Source organism: Rhineura floridana, chromosome 16 (assembly GCF_030035675.1).
Source record: "Rhineura floridana isolate rRhiFlo1 chromosome 16, rRhiFlo1.hap2, whole genome shotgun sequence".
NCBI classification, from domain to species: domain Eukaryota; kingdom Metazoa; phylum Chordata; class Lepidosauria; order Squamata; family Rhineuridae; genus Rhineura; species Rhineura floridana.
The window spans coordinates 24461720-24487292 of NC_084495.1; the positions used below are offsets into that span (position 1 = coordinate 24461720).

The following is a 25573-nucleotide window of genomic DNA, read 5'->3' on the forward strand; positions in this document are numbered from 1 at the left end:
TAAGGCTCCTCACTTAGGAGAGGCTGTATTAATCATGGTGGAAATGCAGCATCTTTCAGAGAGTGGTTCTCTAAAACAAAGAAGATGATGACTTGGTATGGAGATGTTCTGGCAATGATACAGAAAAGCTGATCAAAATAATATGTGGGGAAAGTGGAAGATAAGAAGATCTCTTCTCCTGTATGGTAAGATTAAATGACCTTTTGTCTATACTGTCTAAGGTTGCAATGCTAACCCCATTTGCCTAGGGTAATTCAATAGGATTTGCTTCTGAGAAGACATGATTAGGATTGTGGCAGATGATCTTTTCCACTGCATTGGTTAACTTGGGTTTCCTATTGTGATGTGCTGATTTTTTTTCCTCTCAAGAAAATGCTTCATGATGAATGGGAAATTTCAGGGATTGTAAAATGCCCCTACCAGGCACTATTTCTTCCACTTCACAACACATTGCAGATATAATTATGTCATGCCACCATTCAGCCAATCAGAGATTGTTTGTGAAGATGTTAATGACGGAAAATGACGCTAGTAATCTCTTCTAAGTCTGGATGCCTGGGCAGGGGGAAATACTACCTGATTGTCTCCTCATTTTTCTCTGTTGTTGCTGCAGAAATTTATCATAGCACAGCAGAGCAAAACAGGGAGTTGGAGAGACATTTTCTCCTTCCACCCATTCAGAGTAAAATATTGCCTCTCCTTGATGCTGTTACATAACAAAATTGGACTGGCTGCTTATTGCTGTTACATTGTCACATTCACAATGTAGACTTTTTGTCTGGGATCATGCCATGAAAAAAGAAAGACACCCAGGGCGACAGAGGGTTGTATTCTGTGAAGTCCAACTCAAAGAAGACCTACTGAAATTAAGGAGCCTAAATTAGTTGTGTCTATTAACTTTATTAACAGTCTAGGACTAGCACTGAATACCAACAATAGCATCTCCTCTCCACACACACACCCAAACACAGTGTTCCCCATAAGTTCCCTCTACAAATGGACCAAAATGGAGAAATTTTGGGGAGTGGGCTCTGAGAAAAAATCTGCAAAACTTTTACCCCTCCATTGGCTCATCACTAGTTTCTCAGTGATAGCTTTGTAACATGGATGGGATGGAGAAAGCAATGTATCAACTTCTCTGCTGTTTACAGGACTGGAAGAGACAGAGATTTACTACAACCCTTTGTCATACTCAGCTATCCTCTCTTAAAAAGGTATCTGTATTGCCCTTTGCTAACAAACCCAACCTAAGCAAGACCCACACCCCAACCGAGCCAGAAGACATAACACTGGTGGCTCATCCCTTAATCCCCTGGGCTAGCATAGGATTTAATTTTATTGCAAAGGCTCAGATCTGCTCAGGTATTCTGTTTGTGTGTGTGCGTACAGATCTGTAGATCATTTTTATTTGTTTGTTTTAAATATTGTTATACCATCCTTCATCATTTAAGACTTCAGGGTGGTATAAACCATATGATGTGCTGTGGGTTGCATGTTTAACTTGAGTACCCCACCACCACTTCCTGATGTGCTCCTATTGGAACTCATCAATATAACTGGAATAAGTTACTTTCCCTTTTTAGATTCCCTTATTAAGGCTCCATCATGAGTATACTAATAATTATACTTTTTTATCACGTACAAGTCAAAAGAATGACCTGAAAGCAAAGAGTTTATATGAAAGTTCTCCTCTCTTTGGCTGTCACTGAGTGGAGCTTGCCCAAAACATTCTGTCAATTCTGTCAAAAGATGAATACCAATTTTGTTTTTAAATGATATTTTGTGACATGACATTGGGAAAAGAATCACACTTTTTCTGTTTCCTCTTTTTTTTGCATATTGTTATTTACTGAGCAAGCTGAATTTTCTTTAAATCATTACTTAGGAGGATAGAGTTCTTCAGCTTCAATTCAGAATTCTATATACATAAATATTAACAAACCTGAACAGGTTTGCATATGCATTAAAACTGTTAAGCTGTGACTATATACACTCACACTTTAAAGCCTGAAATAGCTTGATTTGTCAAGATATGCCTTTATAGCTGGTGCTCATGGATCAAAGTGGCATTTTTCACAGACATGGGCGTTGCCTGGGCTGGGATGAAGTTTGCAAGAGGAATGACTTTGACTGGGTCTTCGCTAGTGCAATGTCTTTCACAAGTGTTGTAGAACTGTGGCCTGGGTCCCCCTTGGCCTTTGTCAGTATCATCCTTGGGAAGGGGCCTTCCAAGGGTGTGTCTTCCCTCTGGCATGGCTCCTCGTCCCCATCCTTGCTGGAAGCCGAAAGCTGGCAAAGGAGGGTTGGACTGCTGGTATTGTGTCAACGAAGGAGGCATCCAGCAATTGTCAGAATGGCCGAGGATGAGACATTCCTGCGTGCAGGTTTCAGAAGCTTCGGCGAGAGCTTTCTGGAGGTTTACCTCAATAGCTTGAAAAGAAAGAAGAAGAATATTAGAAGTTATTAAAAAATATTCCTATTTCTTGTGGTCCTCCAGATGTTGCAAGACTACAAGTCCCATAATACCCAATTATTGGCTACAGAATTGTAGCCCAAGAACAGCTAGAGTGTCACAGGTGACCTATTCTAGAGAGATGGATTTCATTTGTGATGTTTTGGAATAACAAGTGTCAAGACAATATTCAACCTTGTAATTCTTTTGTTTTTTTGTAATTATCCATATGGATGATTTATTTAACTACAGGCATGTATAGGGCCATAGGAACCTGTGTTATACCAAGTCAGAATATTGTTCTATCTAGTTCAATACTATCTACACTGACTGGCAAAAGCTCTCCAAGATTTTGGACAGGTAACTCTCCCAGCCCTACCTGGAGATGCCAAATATGGACACTGGGATTTTCTACCACTGAGCTGGGGTCCTTTTCCTTTTAAAATAAATGTGTATGATTTCTTTATTTTTTTTAAAAATAATAAAATATATTTCTATGGGACACAAAATTCTGTTTAACAAAATTCTGTTTACAAATACTCACAAATGCTATGAGGTAGGCTTAGGTTGAGAGGCATTCTCATGCCCAAGGCTACCCAGTGAAACTTGATGCATTTTCTGGTCCAATATTCTGTCATCATGATTGGGGATTCTGAACTAGTGCAACAGATGAGACATTATGATGTAGTCACATCTGATGAAGAACGGGGATGGGTGAGAAAATTGATTTAGCTCACATTTCAAGCTGAATCTATAAAATTTGCACTTTCTGAAACAATATGAGAACTGAAACATGGCCATCCTTCGAAAGTTGCACTTATTCAAATTTTGCAATGCAGCTCACCGACCAAAGTTTACGAAAATGCATATGTTAGGGTAAAGTGTGCATAAAAATGCATACATGAGTGAAAATAACATACAAGAATGCATTACATGATGAGAAATTGCTTGCAAAAATGTGTAAATTAGTCAAAACCACCTACAAAAATGTGTGGATTAGGAGACATTCGCACCAAAATGCTGGAGGATTTTCATGAGGATTTAAAAAAAACACCAAAAAAATTGCAAATGATGCAGAAATGTGAAGAACTGAATTTAAGATTGGGAAAATGAGAAACGGAGAGAACCAAAATTGATAAAACTTTCCATGCCTAATGGAGAAGCAAGCATCCTTGTGGAAGTATCTGTGTTTGACAATGTGGCAATGGATTATACCAGTGATGTGTGTGGAATCTGAAACTGGGTGGTTTGGACATTGGATTTCAACTCCAGAATGTGGCCCATGCTTAACCAACATAATCATCCACCAACAAAACCAAGCTTTCCCTGCCACCAGGCTAATTTGGAAAGGAACCAATTTTAAAACATATCAATTTAGGGCATCTGGTACAAGCTCTCTTTAAATGAATCTGAATTAAATGGATCCATTTTAAATCAGATGGGGGGAAGTCCACCCACCACATGATTACACTTCTTATCACTTTCAGCAAACCTAGAAAAAATCTACAAAATTGTATTATTTTCATTCTTTATGGTATCTTAATCTGGGTGCTTTTGTTCTCATTTGCATCAAAGACAAAGATATATTTTTGAAAGCAAAGTGTGAAGTCTTAAGCTTTGATGCTATAGAAAACATAGTTGTCAACTGTTATAAAAGCAACATGAAGACATAATGCAGCATGCAGCATATCTCTGTCACACACGGACAGGCACACATGCATACTCAGAGAGACTAGGGATGCGCACTGAATTCAGATGATTCTCTAATCCCAAAGTGAAGCCAGATGCTTTGGAGGTATTTGGGGCTTGTTAATGTGGTATCTCTACAAGATGATATAAATTGAAGCAGGGACTCCTTAAGTGCCTCAATGCACCTCAATGATTCAGACATTTTAAAAAATCTTCAGACAAGTGTCTGCTGAAAGCAAAAGTAATGGCTCTGAGCTTACCATAATACCAGGGTGGGGTGATGAGAAAAGGGAGTGCAAACACCAGAATGTGGAGGCAGCTAGCACGTCTAATTTTTAATCAGAGGGAATAATTTTACCAGTACTCTCCAATCCCAATTCTTTGAGAGAGAGAGAGAGATCAGTTTTGCAAGACTTTTGTCTCTAAGCTTAAGGGAAGATGCCAGCATGGGGAGGCAAGGGGACAAGAAAGAGAGAGAGGGAGGGAGGGAGAGGGAGAGAGAGAGAGTTGTTGTGACTGACAGGTCAAACTGGTAATCAGAGCAGATGATTTTCCTGGAAAGTTAATCTATTAGTTCTTCCCATCCCATTTTTTAAAACTATGCTTAATATAAAAGTCTCTGGAGTTATTTGTCTGCAACATGACAGATTATCTCTCTCATGTCTGACATTTTCAGACCAATTATCCACAAAACACCAAGGGAGATTAAATGATCCCCACCTTAAAACAGTAATGGTTGGCCTTGTGGGAAAACAACTGCAGCTATCCTTCTGAAATTTGACAGAATTCATACCCTCAGAAAGGGTGATATTCCCTGCATATTTTAATTATGGCCCAAGTAATATTTTTAAAATTAAAAACCATGCCTTTTGGGGGGAGGTGGGTCACATTTCAGAGTACCCAGCTCAAAAGCCCCTTGACCTATTTGTCTGTAATTTGTTAGGCTTTATCCACTCTGGAGGGGCTGCTATGCCTGCAAGTTTCATCCACTTCTGTCAAAAAGAAATAAAATTATAACCAGATTTTGATTTTGATATTGAATGGGGGGTGGAGGCAAGAGAGATGAAATGGACCTGAGCCTTCAAAGTGTATCAGGCAGCCTCCAACTTGATCTGAGGCAAATACGGCTGTTTTACAAAGCACTAAATCGGGTTTATGGGCAGTGCACACCCTTAATAAGCACACACCACCACCATCAATCAATCAAATAAACATTATACACAGGATGCATCAAGACAGAAGACACCACAATAGGAAAAAAAACTAAGATCATAACTTCCCAAAGCAGAAAAAGGCTCTAATCTTGAGAATCCAATGAGTTTCAATAGAATGTAAACACCTTGAGTGTAGAATTCCAGATAAAATATCTCAAGTTCCTTGAACAGAATACACTACACATACTGGAATGTATCCAGTGCTAGTCATACTAGCCATATGTGATCTCTAGGTTTCAGAAGCAGTATGCCTCAGTATCATCTCCTGGGAAGCAACAGGGGAAAGATACATAGCAGACTTTCCAGCGGCATCTGGTTAATCACTGTGGGAAACAGGATACTGAACTATATTATCTGTTGGTCTGATCTAGGATGCCTCTTGGCTTTGAAGTTAACACTAGACCGCACATTTTCAACACTTTTCTCCCACTCCAAAAATGTGAATAGCTCTGTCTCAATCACCTTTCCACAGAAATGCCATCACCTGAGTAGTATGTCCAACATTATATTTGGAGGTTCAGCATGCCACAGGAAACAGAATTAACAGAACTTGCTGCAGTGAATATATTGCAAAGTAGGGAAGCTTCCCAGTTTCTGCACTTAACTATACAATGGGGGTAATCAAAACCTAGCAACCAATATGCAGTAATGAAAAGAGCATTCAAGATCATTGAGATGTACACAGTGATTTTGTTAAAGGGGTGATATCCAATGATATGGAATATTACATTTTGCACACTGAAAGAAGCTACATTGGAATCTAATTCATCAATACCTGCCTGACATTAACATGAGATGTGGGGATTCTCTATGAATATTCACCAGGGACCATATCTTTAGTATACGCTCTGACTGAAGTTGAAATCTGTACTCTCTCTTCTTAGGTGTATTCCAGTCGTCTTTCTCCCTCAAGTTTTGTTATCCTCGGTTTGATTTGTGACATACATTCTTGAATTGCAATTCTGTTGCAAAGGAATTTGGGTTCTGCAGGAAAACTGCGTCCACTTCCCCAACAATAATTTCTTCCATAAGAAATGAGACTGTAAGAACATGATTGTGTTATGTGCCCATAGTTTTTCGAACTTCAAAAGTATACAATACCTGTGTTAATAATTTTGCATTGACTTACATTTATGGGCATTGCATCAGCTCTTGAGAAAAGTACATTTCCCAAGGGCTACTGAAGCTTAATCTGGCACACTGCACATCAGACATTGCAGAAGGGAAGAGAGAAGATATTCCCTTTCTATGGAACTTGCTGCTTCTACTACTCTAGCTGGTAAGTCGGTTGGCAGGGGATTTGGGGCTCAATGGTACTGAATTCTGATGACTCATAAATAAGCTAAATTTCTCCCTGATCTCTTATGCCCAAGCCAACCTGAAGAAATTGGGGAGGAGGGCAGTGCTTACTCATGTACTCTGAATGTGGAGGTTCCATTAAGCTTTTAGAGCCCCCACCTTTCTCATACACACACACACACACATTTCCATTTTAACATCTCCGGATCCATACTTTCCTCATCTTTATTTGGGCTGTCAAGCCCAAATAGGTTTGTCTTTGGATTGAGGTGGTAACTTTGGCTTATTCCAGTAATATATTCTTCTGTGCTATTGAATTCATAACATGAGATATACATATTATTCTATAGGAATATTCACCAAGCACCATATCTTCCGCTTCTCCTCTGCTTGGTTTAGTAATGTAACTTCTTTCTCCTTGGGCATAATCCTCTCACCTTTCCCTCTTCACGTTTTGTTCTGCTCCTTCCGATTTGCATACAATTTCAAGTAGCCATTATAATCTGATCCATCAGCATACAGCCCCACAACCATATCCTAGGAACTGACTGTCTCAGTGTTATTGTTTTTTTCAGTATGCATGCAAAGAATGGTTCCTCCCATGCTTACTTCCCACCTGTCTGGAGGCCTAACATGGTCTAGTGTATGCTTGGATCTGGTATAGTTGACTTACTTATCCAGGGCCACATCCCAAACTCATGACTGTCCACTATGGCACTGAACAGGAGAATGGGAAAAAGCTGCATGGAGATGTCTTTCAAGAGCTCCTTCCTAGGCTAGACAAGGTTAAGTGGACTTTCTGTCTCACTCAGCATATGACAAATTATAAACTCAACAGTATTTGTTGAGTACATGACAGTAGCACATCATTTTAAAAAAAGTTCTGAAGCAGCAGAGCTGAGAAAGACCTGAAGACCTGACAAGCTCCTATCTGCTGGTGTAGGCATGAGTTGGCTAGATTGGCCATTACAATGACAGAAGGCTGAAGAACAAGTTAAATTTGCCATTAAGATGCCACAAAACAATCTGCTCATGATAGATGATTTCTATCATAAGTAAAACTCCATAGCATGTGGAAATGCTTACCAGGTTGATGGCTGCTGTCATGGGTGAATCAATGCCTTGTCACCAAAAGCATGGTGGTGATAAAAGCATAAGAAGGGTCTGATGGATCAGGATAAAGGCCCATCTAGTCCAGCATACTGTTGTTATAGTAGCCAACTGGATATACATGGGAAGCAGGCAAGCAAAACCTGAGTTCAACAGTACTCTTCCCACTGTGGTTTCCAACAACTGTTGTTTAGAGGTATACAGCTTCTGACAGTGGAGGTAGAACATATCCATCATAGAACATGGAACTGAAGACATGATGGTGATGAGACAACACATGTTATGACTTAAGATGTAGGGCTAGCTCCAGAGCCTGGTGAGGCTGGGCATTAGCTGACACCCTACAAAGAGCAAAAAGCCTGCTTCCTCAACCTCAGTGCCATTTTCACATTCTACAAATCAGCCAGGAATGTCAGGTGGCATCATGAAAGAGTTCTTGGTTTGCACGTTGCATCACTTGCAGGTTAAGGGGGGCACTAAGTGTATCATACGTGAGAGATCCTGAATTGGGGCATGCTGGGACAGAAATCACTTGCCAGAAAGGGAGCACCTTTAATGCAATGTGTCCTTCAGCTCTCAATATAATGCAACTGCTCATATGGGCAAGAAAAAAAAAAGCCAAGTGTTTGTTCTTAGTCTTTCACTCTCTATCTGTTCCCTAAATATCTTTTCTCCATGAAGCAGTGAAAAAAGAACAGACTCTACACTATAATATACCTGCTGTGGCTCCATTTTAGAGTTATAGTACACACACTCAAACTCCCACATTATTTGCAGGGTCAGGGAGAAATTGAATGTCCTGGGTTTAATGATACAATCCTCACTCACTCACTCACTCACTCACTCACTCACTCACTCACTTTTTCTAATGTCAATCAGACACAGACAAAGTAAAAGTACACCTCCTGTACTTATTCGAACTCCAAATTGCTTTGGGGAGCAAACAGCAAGATTGTGTTTGTTTAATTTGTCTGCCCCAGAAATGAGAACTATTTATTTATTTATGGCTATCAGGTGAATTCCTGTCTCCTCATATATACAGATCTGAGTTTGACTTACAAAGCACAATAGTTTAAAGGCTTTTATTCATTGTTTGTCAGCCTGTATCAATTGCAGGTTAAAAGAGTTTTCAATAATGATATGTACAAGTAGAGTATGGGATGAGCATCAAGGTGGTTGCAGTGTTGCCAGTAGCTATCCTTGAGTTAAAAAGCAACACTTAACCCAATTGACTTCTTTAAATCTTTCTTCTTACCCATGGAGGGAGGCTTTTATCAGAAACAAAAGACAGATACAGAGAGCATAAATGGGGATTGGGATATGATTATCCACAAGGAATAACAGTAGACAGTAGAACAAAGAAGTTGGTGAAGCATTCTTGCTTTCCTGTGATGTAAAAGGAACACAGACATCCCCAATTAAACTGATTTGATAGCTGCTGCCCTATGATATGCCATAGAGATCACAAAGGTGCACATGAATCAGTCAACCCAACCTATTTTGTATCAGGAGACAATTCTTCGGGGGGGGGCACTGATCCAGTTTCTTCAAAGCAACAGTTTAAACTGTCTTGCATACTGCCTAATAAAGTAAGGGAGTTGCAACCAATGGGATTAGAGTAAACCAACTGAAATTAATGGACCTACATTAGTCATGTTCATTAATTCCAGTGGACCTACTCTGAGTAATGTTGGCTACAACCCAATAGTTTCAATTGCTCTTGATATAAGTCCCCAAAAAGGAGCCATTCTGTGGATGCAGTGGGGTGGGATTGGCCAGGAGAAATTTAAACTGGATCTTAATTCAGCTCAGTCACAGGACCTGGCAACCTAGTGGAGGTTACATTGGCAAAAAGGGTGGTGTAAGCCAGACTCTTGTTTTCCCTTTGCCAGGCTTGGGTGAGCTCAGCCAGCAGTATCCTTGCTCATGGATGGGGTTTGGATCTGGCATACTTTACTCTGGTTTCCCATAGTTAGGATTGTTCCCTTAGTGAGATATATAGCTGAGGTGGGATTTGGATCCAGGACTTCCCAGTGCTAGTCTGACACTAGACTTGTTTGCACATTACACTGAACACAGGTACAAGCTGTCTCTACACATGTACAAGGATTTGTGTGAAAGAGTATACACGTTGGTTTGTACACCTCAATTATTGTTGTATATGCAGACTCTGCATTCTTTAAACATTACACGCAAGTAACTGGTACGAGTGTACAACTTAAGTATCTGTGTACACAGTACACAAATTGTACACTTGTTGAATGTAACATGTAGACACACCTACTCTAACCATGCAACACATTAGATACGAGGTTCAATAGTTATACTGAAATCAATTAGACAAACTTACAATAAATGTACATGGATCCCAGACAGCCATAGATACTTTTAATCTTGCTATTGGTTACACTCAAAAAGTTCAATCAATCAATAATATACAAGGGCTCTGATCTTCCGTCCCCTTAAATATTAGACAGGCACCATCTCTGTTACCTTTTCGGCACTGATTGTAGACCTTTTTCAATAAGCCTTTTAAGTAGAGCCCATATCCTAGTCAGCAGCTGTGCTGGAATTGCTTTTTGAGATGTTTTTAAAGTAGTTTCTTAAAAGATTTTTTTCAGATGTTTTTAATTTTTCAAAATATGTTTTAAAGTCCTTTGTTTTTAAGATGTTTTAAAGTGCTTCTAGTGTTTTTGTTTGCTGCCCTGGGCTCCTTCTAGGAGGAAGGCAGGATATAAATTTAATAAATAATAAGTGTAGACTATCAATATGAAACATCTGCCCTCTTTAACAAACCAGGGAATTATCTGCATGTATTCTGAAAAAACCCTGCGCATCCTCATGGAGCTATACTATTAATGAAGAACCAGACACTCTTGTGCTAATGAGATTTTGAACCATGGTATATAGCTGCCTGTTTACAATTGCAAAAAAAAAAACACTAGGAAAAATCACTTAAACACTGTGGTTTTTGTTGTTGTTTAATGTGAAATGTTAAGTCTAGCTAAGCCTTAACAAAAGCCAACCCAGACTCTGACAAACTTCTGGACAGAAGCCATCCAACCTTCCATGGCACCCACTCTTATTTCATCACAAAGCGAGCAACAATTAGCACACAATTAAGCAAATTGCCATAATTATGCCATTGCTGTTCTACTTTTCATATTTCCCCAACACAGTACATACGTGAATACGTGGCTGGCAGTGCCAGCATCATTCGGTCGGCAGCCAGAAGTGGCTCTCTCAGTTGCTGAAGCGTTTCTTATTAAGCAGCTCCAGCAGCACATTGCAGTGTTATCTGCTCAGCAGGAAGTTGCTCGAGTGATGCCGCTGACAAGCTCAAACTGCTCATGTCAGCCAATAGCTAATAAGGAATGTGCCGGTTTCTTCCTGGAGCTTGTACTCCTTTCTATGCGGGAAGCGAGGCCTAATGTGAGGAAATTATGGCGCAGAATTACTCTGGTGGCCTGAAGTAGCCACTTGGGTAGCATAATTTAGCAGCTTTAGCTATGTAAGAGACCTGAGATGACAGTAAAAATGAAGAACAAAGTAGAAGTCGTCTGTTAGTATAAGTCAGGTTGCTTTAATGAGGTTAGTACCAAGACGCTTTAAAGTAGAACCCCTAAAATGATTGCTGTTATAATATACTTTACCTTTTTTCTCCTCTTTTTTCCCTTTTTTTAATAATAAAACGCCTTCGGGAGCAGATTGCCATGAATATTTTAGCTTCCCCATACAAGTTTAAATAAATTTGAGGAAAAAATAAGACCGTGATTAAAAGTTCCAAAGCCTTTACAGTGCTTTAATCATATACCCTAGTAGAACACACATTAGTCGTTGACAGGTTTCTTTTAACTTTTTGGCCTCTTATAAAGAGCTTATTCTTTTTTAAAAAATAATCTAGGACAAGTGAACTGGCTTAGATTGTTGAAAAAAGAAACCTTTGCTTACAAAGTTTGTGTTAAATTAATGTATTTCCTATACTTTTTCATTATAGTATTGGACAATCCTGTTAAATTATCCTAGAAATAGCTCAAGAGCACGGTCTTTGGAACTAATACTCATAATTCCCCATGGGGATTACATTAAAAAACGCTTTATTTCCCCTTGATTCCTTAAATATTTAAATCAGAATGTGTAATGAATGGTTCCACATTATTTTAGAGGATTTGATGCATATCCCCATGCTAAAGCATTTGTATCAGATTGAAGGTGGTGTGTTGTACTAGAGTTAAGGTATAAATAATGATGGTGTCGTTTTAATATTTCATTAGTTGCCTCACTTTTGAACTGCTCCTTCTTAAAACATTGATAGGAGCTTCTTTTATTTAACAGGGCATTATCAGACAACACTAAAATGGTTTTGGATGCAAAGTACAACTATTTTAATACAAATGACAGATGTTTTAAAATAAAGGCCATTAAACCATTAAAGTGTTAAAAAGGGCCATTTTAAAGAGTTCTTTCTATACTTGGAATATTTTCAGGGTAATTTAAATGTCCTTGTTACAAAATGTTTTCCCTATATACTTTATCATGAAGAAAGCTCTTGTATCCTATCACATTAATAGAATATTTGAATAGGCTGTAGATAAGTTGAAGATCTATGAATTGTAATCACTGATGACCCACTCATTTTTTAAAAATTAAAAATAGGTGGGGGTATAATCTCTCTGAAATACACAATAGAATGTGATGTCATCCCACACAGAAATATTGATAGTCTATTTAGTCATTCCAAAACACAAATTCCGACTGGAACATAAATGAATGAACTAGAGCTGAGCTGAACCTTTTGGCCCAGCTTTCTTCAAATACATATCTATCTATAGCCCTATCTACACTACACATTTAAAGCACTATAATAGCACTTCAAACTGTCATGGCTTCCTCTAAAGAATCCTTGAAATCATAGTTTGTTAAGGGTGTTGACAGCTGTTATGAGACCCCTGTTCACAGAGCTACAATTATCAGAGTGGTTTAACAATCTGTTCCACTTTCCAGGGAACTCTGGGAATTGCATCCCTATAAGGTGAATAGACTCACCTAGCAATCCTCAACACCCTTAGCAAAGAACAGTTCCCAGGATTCTTTGGGGAAAGCCATGATTGTCTAAAGTGGTGTAATAGCACTCTACATGTATAGTGCAGATGGAATCTTATTTTAAATTATGGTAAATCCCCCTATTGAATTACTTCCAGCTTTCCATCCACCCCCTTTCATCCACCATTCCATCCACCATTGATGAAAACTTCCCCCACTTTTTTTGGGGGGGAATGAATCCACATGAAGTGGGAGGGGTAGCATAGCTTTAATATGACCATTTTAAGCTCACTTATACTGAGATCTTGGAGGAAAAGTGGCTACAAATGTACCAAACCAGGGGTATCCAACAGGATGCCCGCTAAGTGTTGCTCATCTCCAGCTTCTATCATCTCTGACCATTGACCATGCTACCTTTGCCTGATGGGAGGTACAGTCCATTACCATATGGATGACATCATGTTGGTTTCCCATTGTCAGGGAATTGGACTTTGCTGTCCTGAACTGTCACTACTGACTACATTTATTTTATGGACTGCTGTGTTTTATGGGTATTCATATCTTTCTTGTTTTGGGGGTTATAGGGGTAACTTACTCAAATGGCCTGGCTGTTCATATGATCTAACTAGGGGCCCAAATGAGAAGAAAGCCAAACTCCATTGTGTACCTGAGAGATGGAATGCCTCTTGTGTGAGGGTTGGAAAATTAAAGACACTAGTTTCCATAATCTGGCCACCAGTACTTCCTGATGACTGAATTATGCTGGGGGGAGCCTGTGATTGGCAGGGGGCAGGTAAACAGAGATTGTATCTATAGGTGGACAATCTGGAGGCAGATTAGTTCAAAGGTGAAACTCAGTATTGTAACAGCAGCAAAAGAAGGGCTACAACTAGGGAAGATGGTGCATGGTATGTAATTAGTTTCAGTGATAGAGGATTGTTGGTCTTTTTTTGCTCCAGAGGAAATGTACTGATTTTCTGTAACTTTTGTTTTGTATATCTTTTTCTTAATCCTGCATATTATTCCATTTTAGCAAACTTTAGAGCTTGCTTTATAATTAAATTGTGGTCTCTTCATATTTTGATACCCATACCCTTAAAACTACACTATGTCCAGAGGCTTCAAGGAGACCTAAGGAGGATTTATTCTTTTTCATTGGGCTGAACAATAAGGTGCAGCCTAAAAGTTATATTTATTCTCCAATAGGAGGTTTAAGAACCTTGCGGTTTAAGAACGTGCCTATAGGCCACAGATATTTCTATCAAACTTTAAAAAGCAGGGACATTGGGCAGCTATAGTGAAATCACCAGGGGAGCAGTAGACCTGACCTCCTCTTGGAGATATTGTACTGCCCTACACATTTGTCAAAATGCAAACACAATTTGGTTTGGTCTTTCACAGTCCAATCCACTTGCTGTGTAGCTTGGAAGAATTTGGTAACATGTGCCTCTGAGCATATAGTGAGTCTGGCTTTTAGAACACTGACAGTTGGTTCTTACTGAGCATGCCTGACACTATCATTCAGTTCAATGCAAAATTTCTTAAATTAATTAAAAATCAGCAAGGCATTTTTTTTAACTTTTAAACTGCAGAAGATGAAGGTCAGAGTATGGGGCAAGGTCAGTAATAGGATTCCAGGTACTCTGTGAACACGGCTGATTTTTAATTAATTTCAACAGATTATGAGAACTGACAGAAAAAAAGTCCAAAAGGGCTCTGGGGTTGTTTTCTCTCTTTTTAGATTTGAACTCTCTATTCTCTCTGACTGTTTTGTGTATCACCCTGAAAATTTAGAGGGCTGTTAAGCAAGCATTTCTGAGTTCAGGACTATAAGTTTTGTAAGGGTTTGTTTTGAAATGAGCTTAAGGGAAGCATCAGAATGTGAAAAATCCATGCTGGCTACTCTTGTGGCAGTATAATCCCTTATTTGGTGGCAGCAAACTTTTTAAAGAGGAAGGTTTGGTGAAATCAAGAGGTACACTCTGAGCTAGCCAGGAACTCCCTTCCCTCACATGGCCTGGGAGCCAAGGTGGCTGGGAAGAGGTTGCCATGCCCCTGTACTAAATAAAACAAAAAAAATATATTTTCTCCAAAATAATGATTATGATAACTTAAGAGCAGCAGCAATACTGAAAGAATTGTGTGGCTGCCACACAAGAACACCTCGACCTCGCCTCCGTTGTCCACGCTCTGGTAACTTCAAGATTGGATTACTGTAATGCGCTCTACGTAGGGCTGCCCTTGAAGACAGTTTGGAAGCTTCAGCTGGTGCAGAACGCAGCTGCCAGATTATTGATGAGGACCAGTCGGTCTTCGCATATAACACCTGTCCTGGCGCGTCTGCACTGGCTTCCTATTTGCTTCCGGGCGAGATTCAAGGTGCTGGTTTTGACCTATAAAGCCTTACACGGCGTGGGACCTCAATACCTTGTGGAACGCCTCTCTCGCTATGAACCTACCCGCTCACTTCGTTCAGAATCTAAGGCCCTCCTCCGGGTACCAACCCATCGGGAAGCCCGGAGGGTGGTTATGAGATCTAGGGCCTTTTCTGTGGTGGCCCCTGAGTTGTGGAACAGCCTCCCCGAAGAGGTACGCCTGGCGCCTACACTTCCATCTTTTCGGCGCCAGGTAAAGACCTTTTTATGCTCCCAGGCATTTTAATCTTCTTAATCTTTTTTAACCTTTTAATCTGTATTTTTAATTTTTGTAGTATTTATTTTGTTTTTGCTGTGCTTTTTGTTGTTTGTTTGTATATGTTTTTGTATTTTTATTATGATATATTGTATTTTATCTTGTTTGTTCACCGCCCTGAGAGCTATTTTGCTAAGGGCGGTATATAAATTGAAATAATAAATAAATAAATAAATAAATAAACATAGAAAGCTAGCTGATACTAAACTTATCTTCCTATCTCACCTAGTACTGTCTGGTGTAGTCTTTGCCAACCATTCAGCTATTTTGGACCACAATCTCCATCAGCCCCAACCAATACATCCATGCTGACTGAGATCGATGGAAGTTGTAGTTCATAATTGCTAGAGGGCACCAGGTTGGTGAAGACTGATTTAGTTTGACTGGTAGCAGCTGACTAAATACTCATAGGTCTTTCACTGCTACTTGAGACCCTTTTAAACTGGACCCTTTTAAACCTATTGAAACTACATTGTGCTGGGGTTTGGGTGAGGTCACTGAGTTGAGCTATGGTGGATATAAAATGTGCATACATTGTGCCCACCATAAGGGGCTTCCCCATTCACTTCACTGGAAAAGATAGCTGTATATGAGCATAGAGATACATGAGTGGAAGTACACAGATGATATTCCATTAAGTGAATGGGGAAGCCTATGTTGCATCCTGAATAGACACTAGCAGCAGATACCACATCCAACTGTTCAAAATCAACGCCTGTGAATGCTGAGGAATAGACTAACAACTCCTCTGAGGGTCAAGAAAGCTCTTCTACAAGTGGAAGATTGTAGAACTAGCAGACAAGTCTCTGCTAGGTACTAGAGGACCCAAGTTGCACTTGGGATTCTGGGACAAAGAAGTTATGGTTGAGCCCCCATTTTGGGGAACATAATTTATCCAGAACTGTCTCCAGCCTAGGGATGGAATGATTTGTCAATTCTAGTTCTCTCAGTTTCTCAATTTTCTAATCTTAAATTTGATTCTCCACATTTCTGCAGCAATTTGTGATTTTTTTTAAAAAAAAAGTCTCATGAAAATTCTTCAGCATTTTAGTGCAAATTTCTCCTGATAAACCCATTTTTGCATGCAATTTTGACAAATGTACACATTTTTGCAAGCAATTCATCCTAGTACAATGCATTTTTGTCTGCTATTTTCACCAATTCATTCATTTTGAGTACATTTCCCCCTAATATATGCATTTTTGTAAACATTGCTTGGTTAGAGAACTACATTGCAAAATTCAGACAAGTGCAAATTTTGAAGGATGGCTGTGTTTCAGTTCTCATATAGTTTCAGAAAGTGCAAATTTAAGATGTAGCTTTAAATGCAAACTGAATCAAATTTCTTCTCCATCCCTATTCCAGCCTCAAGTGAAATGCACTGGTTCCTTGTTAGTCAGAGATTAGAAATAAGGAACACACATGTTCTACCTTTTAAAATTTAGCCCTGAAGTGTGTATAGGAGTGTTTGATCCCAACAGCATTAACCACCATTAATGCATTATTATTATTATTATTTTGGTTTGTACATATGGCCTAACAGAGATTAACACACACTGAAAATAGAGCCTTCCACTGTTGGACAGGGAGGCATAATTTGCATTAAATTCCCTAATATCAGCAAATTACACAGCCTTGCTACCAAGAAATGTGTTTGAAGTTTCATGGGGATGTAGCATGCTGTTTAGATTAAAGGAAACCTGGTAAAGAAATAATGACATTTTCATTCTCAGAGACTTGTCAACTGGACTCCAACCTTGCCATTGTGAAAAAAAAAAGCCATGTAAATTTGGCATTTTGGAAGCAAAACAAAGGCTAATTATCTGAAAGCTACTTAACCAAACTAAGGTAACTCTGGCCATTGTGGAAAGACATTTATATCCCCTTTAACAATTGCATAATTATTCCATTCCCTCATTAACCAAGCATATAAGAGCCAATTACCACCAATTAAACAGATGTGTATACACTTAAGTTCAATTATTTATTTAATCAAGAGTCACTGGCAACATAGTACATGCATTCATTTAAATGAGAGAAGCCTCTTTAGTTGCATGCAAGGGCTATTGGTGATTGTTTTTTATCCAGTTGACTAAAGATGTGAAAAGAACAGGGAAGTAGGCCCATTCAGAGTGACCTGCTGAGTAAGGGCTTCATGGGATGGAAAGAAGAGATGACTGGCCTAGGTGTGTTCAGACATTGCTCCCTGAAATTCAGCCTGATAGTAATCTGGTCCAGTACACCACACACAGTTGGGAATCTTGTGATTTTCTCTCATTTTTTTTGGTAATGACCAAAATGTAATGGTTATAGTTCCATTCTACACAAAAGGATTTCAAGTGGTATTCCTTGAACAACAGCTGCCTGCTATGCTGTATGGCAACTTTTGCTTTTAAAATTGATGAGGAATTTCAGAAGCACGTTATGATATGGCATGGACTTGTTTCAATGAAATGTCCAACATATGAACACTATGAAACACGTGTCAACAAAATCATAGATTGCGCCTGTAACCAAGAAATAAAGAGGTTTGACACAGCTGAAGTTGGGTGAAAACTTGGGCCATGTTTATGAAACTTATTAAACTTTAATAAACTTTATTCAGACTAACCAGCCATCTTCTGTGTGACCGTGTGCAAACCTTGAAGCTAAGTACCTCGGGCAAGACCCAGCCTGCTGCATGAAAGGGGATGGCCCTAATTGCACCCCCTCCTCTTCAGCCCCATCCATGACAGTGGTTAGGGAGGCCTTCCTGACTCAACCCCTCCCAGTGCCCCACAACTCGGAGTGGGTAGCCCAGGTTAGCTTCAAAGGTGAACCCTATCTATCTCCCAGATCTAGTCTTGGGTGTCATCTTTCATCTCAAAAGTGCCTAAGAGTTCTCACCAATACCCTCACCTGTGCCACTTTCCCACACATACCTGCCTAAAATGACCAAATTAACCTATTTATAAAGAGCTAAAATAAAAACTGAATCAGAGACAGATTAAACAAAATGAAATAGAAGGCTGAATTTGCTGAATTGGAAAGACACAGTGTAGAGTAGACAAAATAAACCAGACACCCAAAATGGCTGACCAGCAAAACCCTCCTACTCAGCCTTCTATAGACAATTAGGGAGACTTCCACTGTACAAAGGGAGGGTGGATGGACAGGCACCAAGAGACGAAAGAGGCTGAAAAAGGGGCAGAGCGGGCTTAAAAGACCCATAACCCATCCCTGCCCTCCAGGCGTAGTAGCATGCGTTCTAAGCATGCTATATGGATGAAGCCATGGCAGGTTTCTTCCTGGGCAGGCTGCAAAACCCGCTGCCCCATAGCTCTTTCAGAGTCCGAGGGCAGAACTAGGAATAGTAGAGCTGAAAGGCCTATCAGGCCATCGAGTCCAACCCCCTTCTCAGTGCAGCAATCCAAGTTAAAGCATACCCAACAAAGGGCTGTTCAGCTGCCTCTTGAATGCCTCCTGTGATGGAGAGCCCACCACCTCCCTAGGCCATTGGTTCTATCAGGGCCAGTTCTAAAGGATGGCCAGGTGGGGCACTGGCCAAGGGCCTCTGGGGCTACAGGTCCCCCTGCACTCCCCTTCCTCAATCCGTGGCAGGATTGCTGCCGCAGATAGCAGGACAGGAGCTTCAGAGCTGCCCACCATTCCCCCGCTTCACCTACCTTTCTCTGCTGATTTTTGTGGCTGCACACACTGTGTGTGCAGGCTTGCCATCAATCAAGATGGCAACCGAGGTTTCCCTAAGGGGCTGAAGAGAAAGGTAAGTAGAGTGGGGGAATGGTGGGTGGCTTGGGATCTCCCGCCCTGCGATCTGCGGTACCAATCCTGCCACAAATCGCAGAAGGGGAGTGCCCACAGCCTGGGGCAGGATGGTGCCCAAGGGCCCTGGCATGCCTGGGGCCGGCCCTGGGTTCCATTGTCGTGCTGCTCTAACATTTAGGAAGTTTTTCCTCATATTCAGCTGAAATTATCGACAATCATGCATTTATGCCAGTTTAATCACTGAGATCAGCTGGAAGAGTGCTGCTAGTTGTTCCCCTTGTTACAGAGGCTTGACTGGCCTCGACTTGATGTTAATGTCATTGGTCCCATGTGATGGAACCCTCTTCCAGCATATATTTGGCAAGCATCTTTCATTTTGACATTCAGGTGTCTCTTGGAGACTTTTATGCCAACAGGCCTTTGCAGCTGTTTAATTTTTAATGCTTTGATTAGCCAGTCACATTAGTGATTATCAGTATTTTTTAATGGTGTCTTATGTTTTGACATTGTACACCACCCTGATATTTTTTTTAATATGGCAGTAGCAGTACAGAAATACCTTTTTATATGTAAATAAATAAGAGAAGACATCTTCAGGTGAAAAGGGCAAGCACCATTAAAAAGACAGACAGTGATGCACATTTTATCCTGCCCCTGATGTTATGTGGCTTTTCCTGCACTTGCTCTTATTGTGTTGGGTTCGCAACATCTAAAGTGGGGACCCTGGCTTTATGCATGGAAGTTTCCTTGCATGATTTAGAACCCAGGGTTCTAAATTGCACAGGGAGCCTCCATGCAGGGATAGAAGAGAAATTTGATTCAGTTCTCATTTAAAGGTGAACTTATCTAATTTGCACAATCAAAAAAAGTGAACAAAACAACATAGCCATCCTTTGGAATTCTTCTCTGAATTTTGTAATGCAGTTCTCCAGCCAAATGCTATATACTAGGGTACAAAAATGCATATACTAGTGCATTTTCTTTTTAAAAAATCACATATTAGTCAAAATAACATTAAAGAATGCGCCATATTAGGGAAAAGTGCTTAGCAAAGGTGAGTATATTAGGCAAAATTACATACCAAAATGTGAATATTAGGAGAAATTCATACTAAAATCCTGATGAAATTTCATGAGGATTTTTAAAAATAATAATAATAATAATTGGATGGATGCGGAGAACTGAATTTAGCAGAGGAAAAATGAGAAAGCAAGAGAAACCAAAACTGACAGATTTGCCCACCCCTACCTCCATGTACAGAGCAGGCTCTCCAGTTCAGAAATTACAACCCAGCAAAGTGACATCAATGGCAGGGGTGGAAGAACTTGCATGACTTTGGGCTAACATGTGGCCCTTCTGCTTTTTCCAGCACTCTTGCTCTTCTCATGTAGAAAAGGCCAGAAGAGAGCTAGAGGCAGACCACTGAACATAGGCCTGGTAATCATAATTTAACAATCACTTCTGTAACACCCTAATTTAATTTTTTTTTTTCAATAATTTTTATTCAGATTTTCATAAAACATACAAGACAAAATCATAAAACATTCAAAGACAAAAAACAAAATCAAAAATAGTTAAACAAAAAGAAAAAAAGAAAAAAAAACAAAAATAAAAAATAAAGAGTAAAATATTGACTTCCCATTTGTCAAAGATCAAATCAGTTATAAGTCTATAATATATAACAATCCTGTCTCTTAAGTCATATTATAAAATCACTTTCCTCCAGTAGTTATCTTACTTAATCATCAAATCTCATAAACATTACTTTATTCTTTCCACAAAAAGTCAAAGAGAGGTTTCAATTCTTTAAGAAATATATCTATCAATTTTTTTTCCAGATAAGCATATCGATTAATCCATCTCATTACTAATTATGATAATCTTATTGTCATAACCATAGTCAAAATAAACATTTCAATTAATCCATCACATCAGAATCTGTTAGGTTCAATAATTTCAGTAGCCATTGTTCTATTATCTCTATTAGTTCCATTTTCCATCTTCCATCTTCAGTAGTCTTGTTAAGTCCAGTAATTTCAATATCCAATCTTCCATTATCAGTATTCCATAATAATCTTGCTGTCAAAGCCATAGTCATATAGTAAGAGTCTGATGGGAATTACCTCTATCCCAAATATTTTCTTGCCATCCATTCTGAATAGGTTGCTGAAATACTGCTGTAAAATCATATCTCTGTTCTTTTTTTCAAAATACACTGGGTCATCTCTTAAAAGTTTTTCCATTGTCACATGGCTGCAGTTAATTCCATAGATTTTCTCTATATTGGGCTCCATCACATCATTCCAGTCCAGAAGATTATCCATGCCATTGATAACTTTATCTCTAGAATCTTCATTCATTTCTTCAGAGATAACATTGAGTTCCAAACAATAGATTTTATTTCTAAAGTCCATAGACTCCAAATCTTGTTCCTGTTCCACGTTGGTTCCAATCTCCGGGATCTCCTCTCTCACAGGGACCCCTATTCCAGTCTCCAGGGTCTCCTCTCTCACAGGGACCCCTGTTCCAATCTCCGGGGTCTCCTCTCTCACAGGGACCCCTTCCAGGGTCACCTCTCTCACAGGGACCCTTATATCTTTAATCTCCTGCTTCATTTTACTCAATTCAATTTTCGTTATCTCAATCTCATCCATTATTTTCTGAAACATAGTTATTTCCAGATTTTCAGCCACTTTCTTAATTGCCATTTTAAAAGAAAAATATAGGAAAACCACTTCTTATTTCAGCAACAATTGGGTTAATTCTCCAAACTTGGTGACATCACAGTATAAACAGAGCAGACAGCCTTATCTCTCCAATAGTTAAGTAAACAAAATGCAGTTCCCAGGATCGAAACAATTAATGGCAATCGTCAAGAAACAGATTCGTCAAAATAAAATAGACCAAAAAGAGAGTAGTCTCAAAACAGTATAATATTTTTCAAAATAAAAATCTGGAATAGAAATCCCTCTTCTGTGTATATCTTTAGAATGCAAATCCAGGACAGCTTTTTGCAACAAAAACAGAGATAAACTATTAATTAGTGCGTAGCAGAGAGAAGTTATGGCTCCCCAGTGAGATGTCAAAAACTGATCAATCTGGCAAATCTCTTTTAAACAGCAACAATTTAAGTCAAGTAAAAGAAAAATATAGAAAGAAGGGTGCTTGCCTGTTAGTGCGTTCTCTCTTAGAAGATAAGATGAACGTTCGCTTTAACAGATAGAGCTTGCTGTTGAAAATCCGTCCCACCTTCGTCGGCTGGACCTCGTCCCATAAATTAATGAGATCTGGTCGTCCCAACAAAAATAGGCTTTGAGGTTAATCTCTTCGTTTCTCCCTACCCGGGAGAAGTTTAATCAGTCAAAAAAAAAAGAAAAAACTGACTGATATATCTGAATAAGCTTCTTTTGAGGCAGGAGCCCGTCTCAAAAGCAGGCACAGGCTAAGTCACCCTTCCCGGAAGTCTGTAACACCCTAATTTAAGACATTCACTTGCTGTGCCCAGAATTGCAAACATTACCTGATGTTGGTTGAAGGTATCTGAATTTTGGACATTCCACTGAAACATATATACACTTTTAACAAGGTTAGACATACATCTTTAAACAAAGTGAATATTTGGATTTTGTAGTCCAAAATTATGGCTTCAGGTCTTTCTTTGTGATTTCAGACGCAATTCTATTCCCCCCCAGGTTTGTTTTAGCACTTATATAAACCTCAAAAGGAAAAAAAACCCAAAGTACTTCTCTAAATCACATGACAATGGAAAGGAAACTTTACTTCAGTTAAGCTTTCAAATTATGCATTATGTTGCTACAAAAAAGGCTCTTAACTGTCTCCTCCTACAAAAAAAAGTCTGACAATTCCAAATGAGGGCACATAAGAGGAGAGGTACATATCCAAACTAACTTCATTTAGCTTTATTTTCATGCTGGTATGAAGCCATGGCTGTTCATTACTGCTAATAAAAAAGAAGGAAAATAGGAAGCAAGGAAGGAAGGAAAGAAGAACTCTGTCCTCCAGCTAAAACCTTGAAAATCCCATAAAAAGGCTCATGCATTCATGCATAATTAGTAGGGGGTCATCAGATCAAACTTATTAATGGAAAGTACATTTTAATTCTCATAAACTGGTTGGAGGAGTTTCAATTCTCTTTTGCATATTAGGCTGCTTAATCACACTGTGCAACCTTAGCAGAGAGGATGAACTGGCAGGAGAAGACATTGGCATACAGAATATTCCTTGCCAAGAAAAACCTGTCTGCTTCCTCACAGACTCCTAGTCATCCTTTCTAAGAGAATAGAATTTTTCAAGAGATCAAGAGGATGCATGATCTGATATCCTCATGAAAAGGAAACCTTTTTACCCTGTCTGCACAGCAAACTTCAATTATCTAACCCACAGAGTTGATACATCAGAACAAGAATGTAAGGAGACGCCTTATTCCAAATGGGTCCAGCACTGTCTGCTCTGACTGGCAGCAGCTCTCCATGGCTTCAAGCAGAGGGAGGTATTTCCCATCATCTGCTACTTGAGCTCCTTTTAACCAAAGATGATGGGGATTGAATCTGGGACCTTCTGCATGCCAAGCAGGTGCTCTGCCACTGAGCTATGTCCCTTACCCTTATTGGCCTTTGCCAATGTCAGAGAAGCAGCTCCAAACAGCTCAAGCAATAAAGCAAGCCATTTAACTTTGATAGGCAAAAAACCTTGTGGTTTAAGAACTTACCTATAGCCCACAGATATTTCTATCAAACTTTAAAAAGCAGGGAAATTGGGCAGCTATAGTGAATGCACCAGGGGAGCAGGAGACCTGACCTCCTATTCGAGATATTGTACTGTCCTACAAAGTTGTTAAAATGCAAACACAATTTGGGTTGGTCTTTCATAGTCCAATCCACTTCCTGTGTAGCTTGGAAGAATTTGGTAACATGTGCCTCTGAGCATATGGTGGGTGGTGGCAACACCTGCAATCATTCCAAATAATAAAAACAAGACATGTGCTGTGCTGATCTTGTTTTAGCAGGGAGGAAGCAACATTATTAAAACAGTTGATATAGTTACTTTAAGTATGTCTAATTTACTTTGCAATTTGAGTGAAGTTTCCTATAGTAAATCATTTTCTTTTGTTTCTATTTCTTTGAATATGTGAAGTACAGCAACACTTTGCAAAATTCATACTAAAAAAACTCCAAAAATAATTGTGGAATAATGGCACTGACTATTCTGAAGAACAGTCTCCAGTGAACATCAGGAGTGTCTCAGTTTGCACAAGATAAAATAGTGGGAGGTGAAATACATCCCAGCAAAATGCTAGGTGTGCGCTATGTTTTTAATTGACCGTGCCCACCTTGCCTTAAATGAAGTGGTTTAAACATAGCAGGCTGAAAACATGCATCTTGGGCAGGCTAAGTTTGTTTTTTCCACAGCTAGTCATTCCTGAAGTAGCAACATATCGTAATCAGTCTGATTTTATATCAAACTGCAGTTTCAGATTGTACTGTTAATGCACCCAAAATAGAAATAGAACATAACCTCCAATTTGAAAAACAAAAGGCTGTCTTCACCATCATATGACATTGACCAATAAAAAGGTTTTGAAATTAATAAAAATAAATTTGACACAGGTTTCTAGGATGAATAATGAGGGAAATAAAATTTTCTAGTTTAGATTCTCTGTAGAAACATTAGTAACACAGGAAAGAAGCAAAGTAAGAAGAACACCAACAAACACAAAAAAATATAATTGTCCATCTTTGGAGATGGCAGGTGTTGCCACCACTCACCATATGCTCAGAGGCACATGTTACCAAATTCTTCCAAGCTACACAGGAAGTGGATTGGACTGTGAAAGACCAACCCAAATTGTGTTTGCTTTTTGACAAATTTGTAGGGCAGTACAATATCTCCGAGAGGAGGTCAGGTCTCCTGCTCCCCTGGTGCATTCTCTATAGCTGCCCAATTTCCCTGCTTTTTAAAGTTTGATAGAAATAGCTGTGGGCTATAGGTACATTCTTAAACTGCAAGGTTTTTTGCCTATTAGTGAATTATCACATGTTCGAGAAGATAAAGAAAAATGTTCATGATGATTCCACCCTGTAAAAGGTGATACTAGATCTGTGATCTCATTTCACACTGCAACATTATCATAAAACTGTTGCAGCTACTATGCATTACCAATACATATATGAATCAGCCCATCATAAAGAAGCAGAGAGAAACCAACAGACCAGTGAAAATATGGAACTGGTTGTCCTCATCTTACCCTGCTTTTAAGTGCAAATGACAAGGTTAGTTTGGGCCTTGTTTG

The 25573-nt window shown here is 39.3% G+C and overlaps 1 protein-coding gene across 1 annotated transcript in view; it reads right to left on the reverse strand.

Annotated features, from left to right (window-relative positions):
- Positions 1–2038: 2038 nt before the first annotated feature.
- LOC133371516 (protocadherin-9-like) overlaps positions 2039–25573 on the reverse strand; it is a 451590-nt gene continuing 428055 nt past the window's right edge. Inside the window, exon 4 of the mRNA XM_061599050.1 lies at positions 2039–2430. Coding sequence (XP_061455034.1) covers positions 2039–2430 — 392 coding nt within the window. The remainder of the gene's footprint in view (positions 2431–25573) is intronic.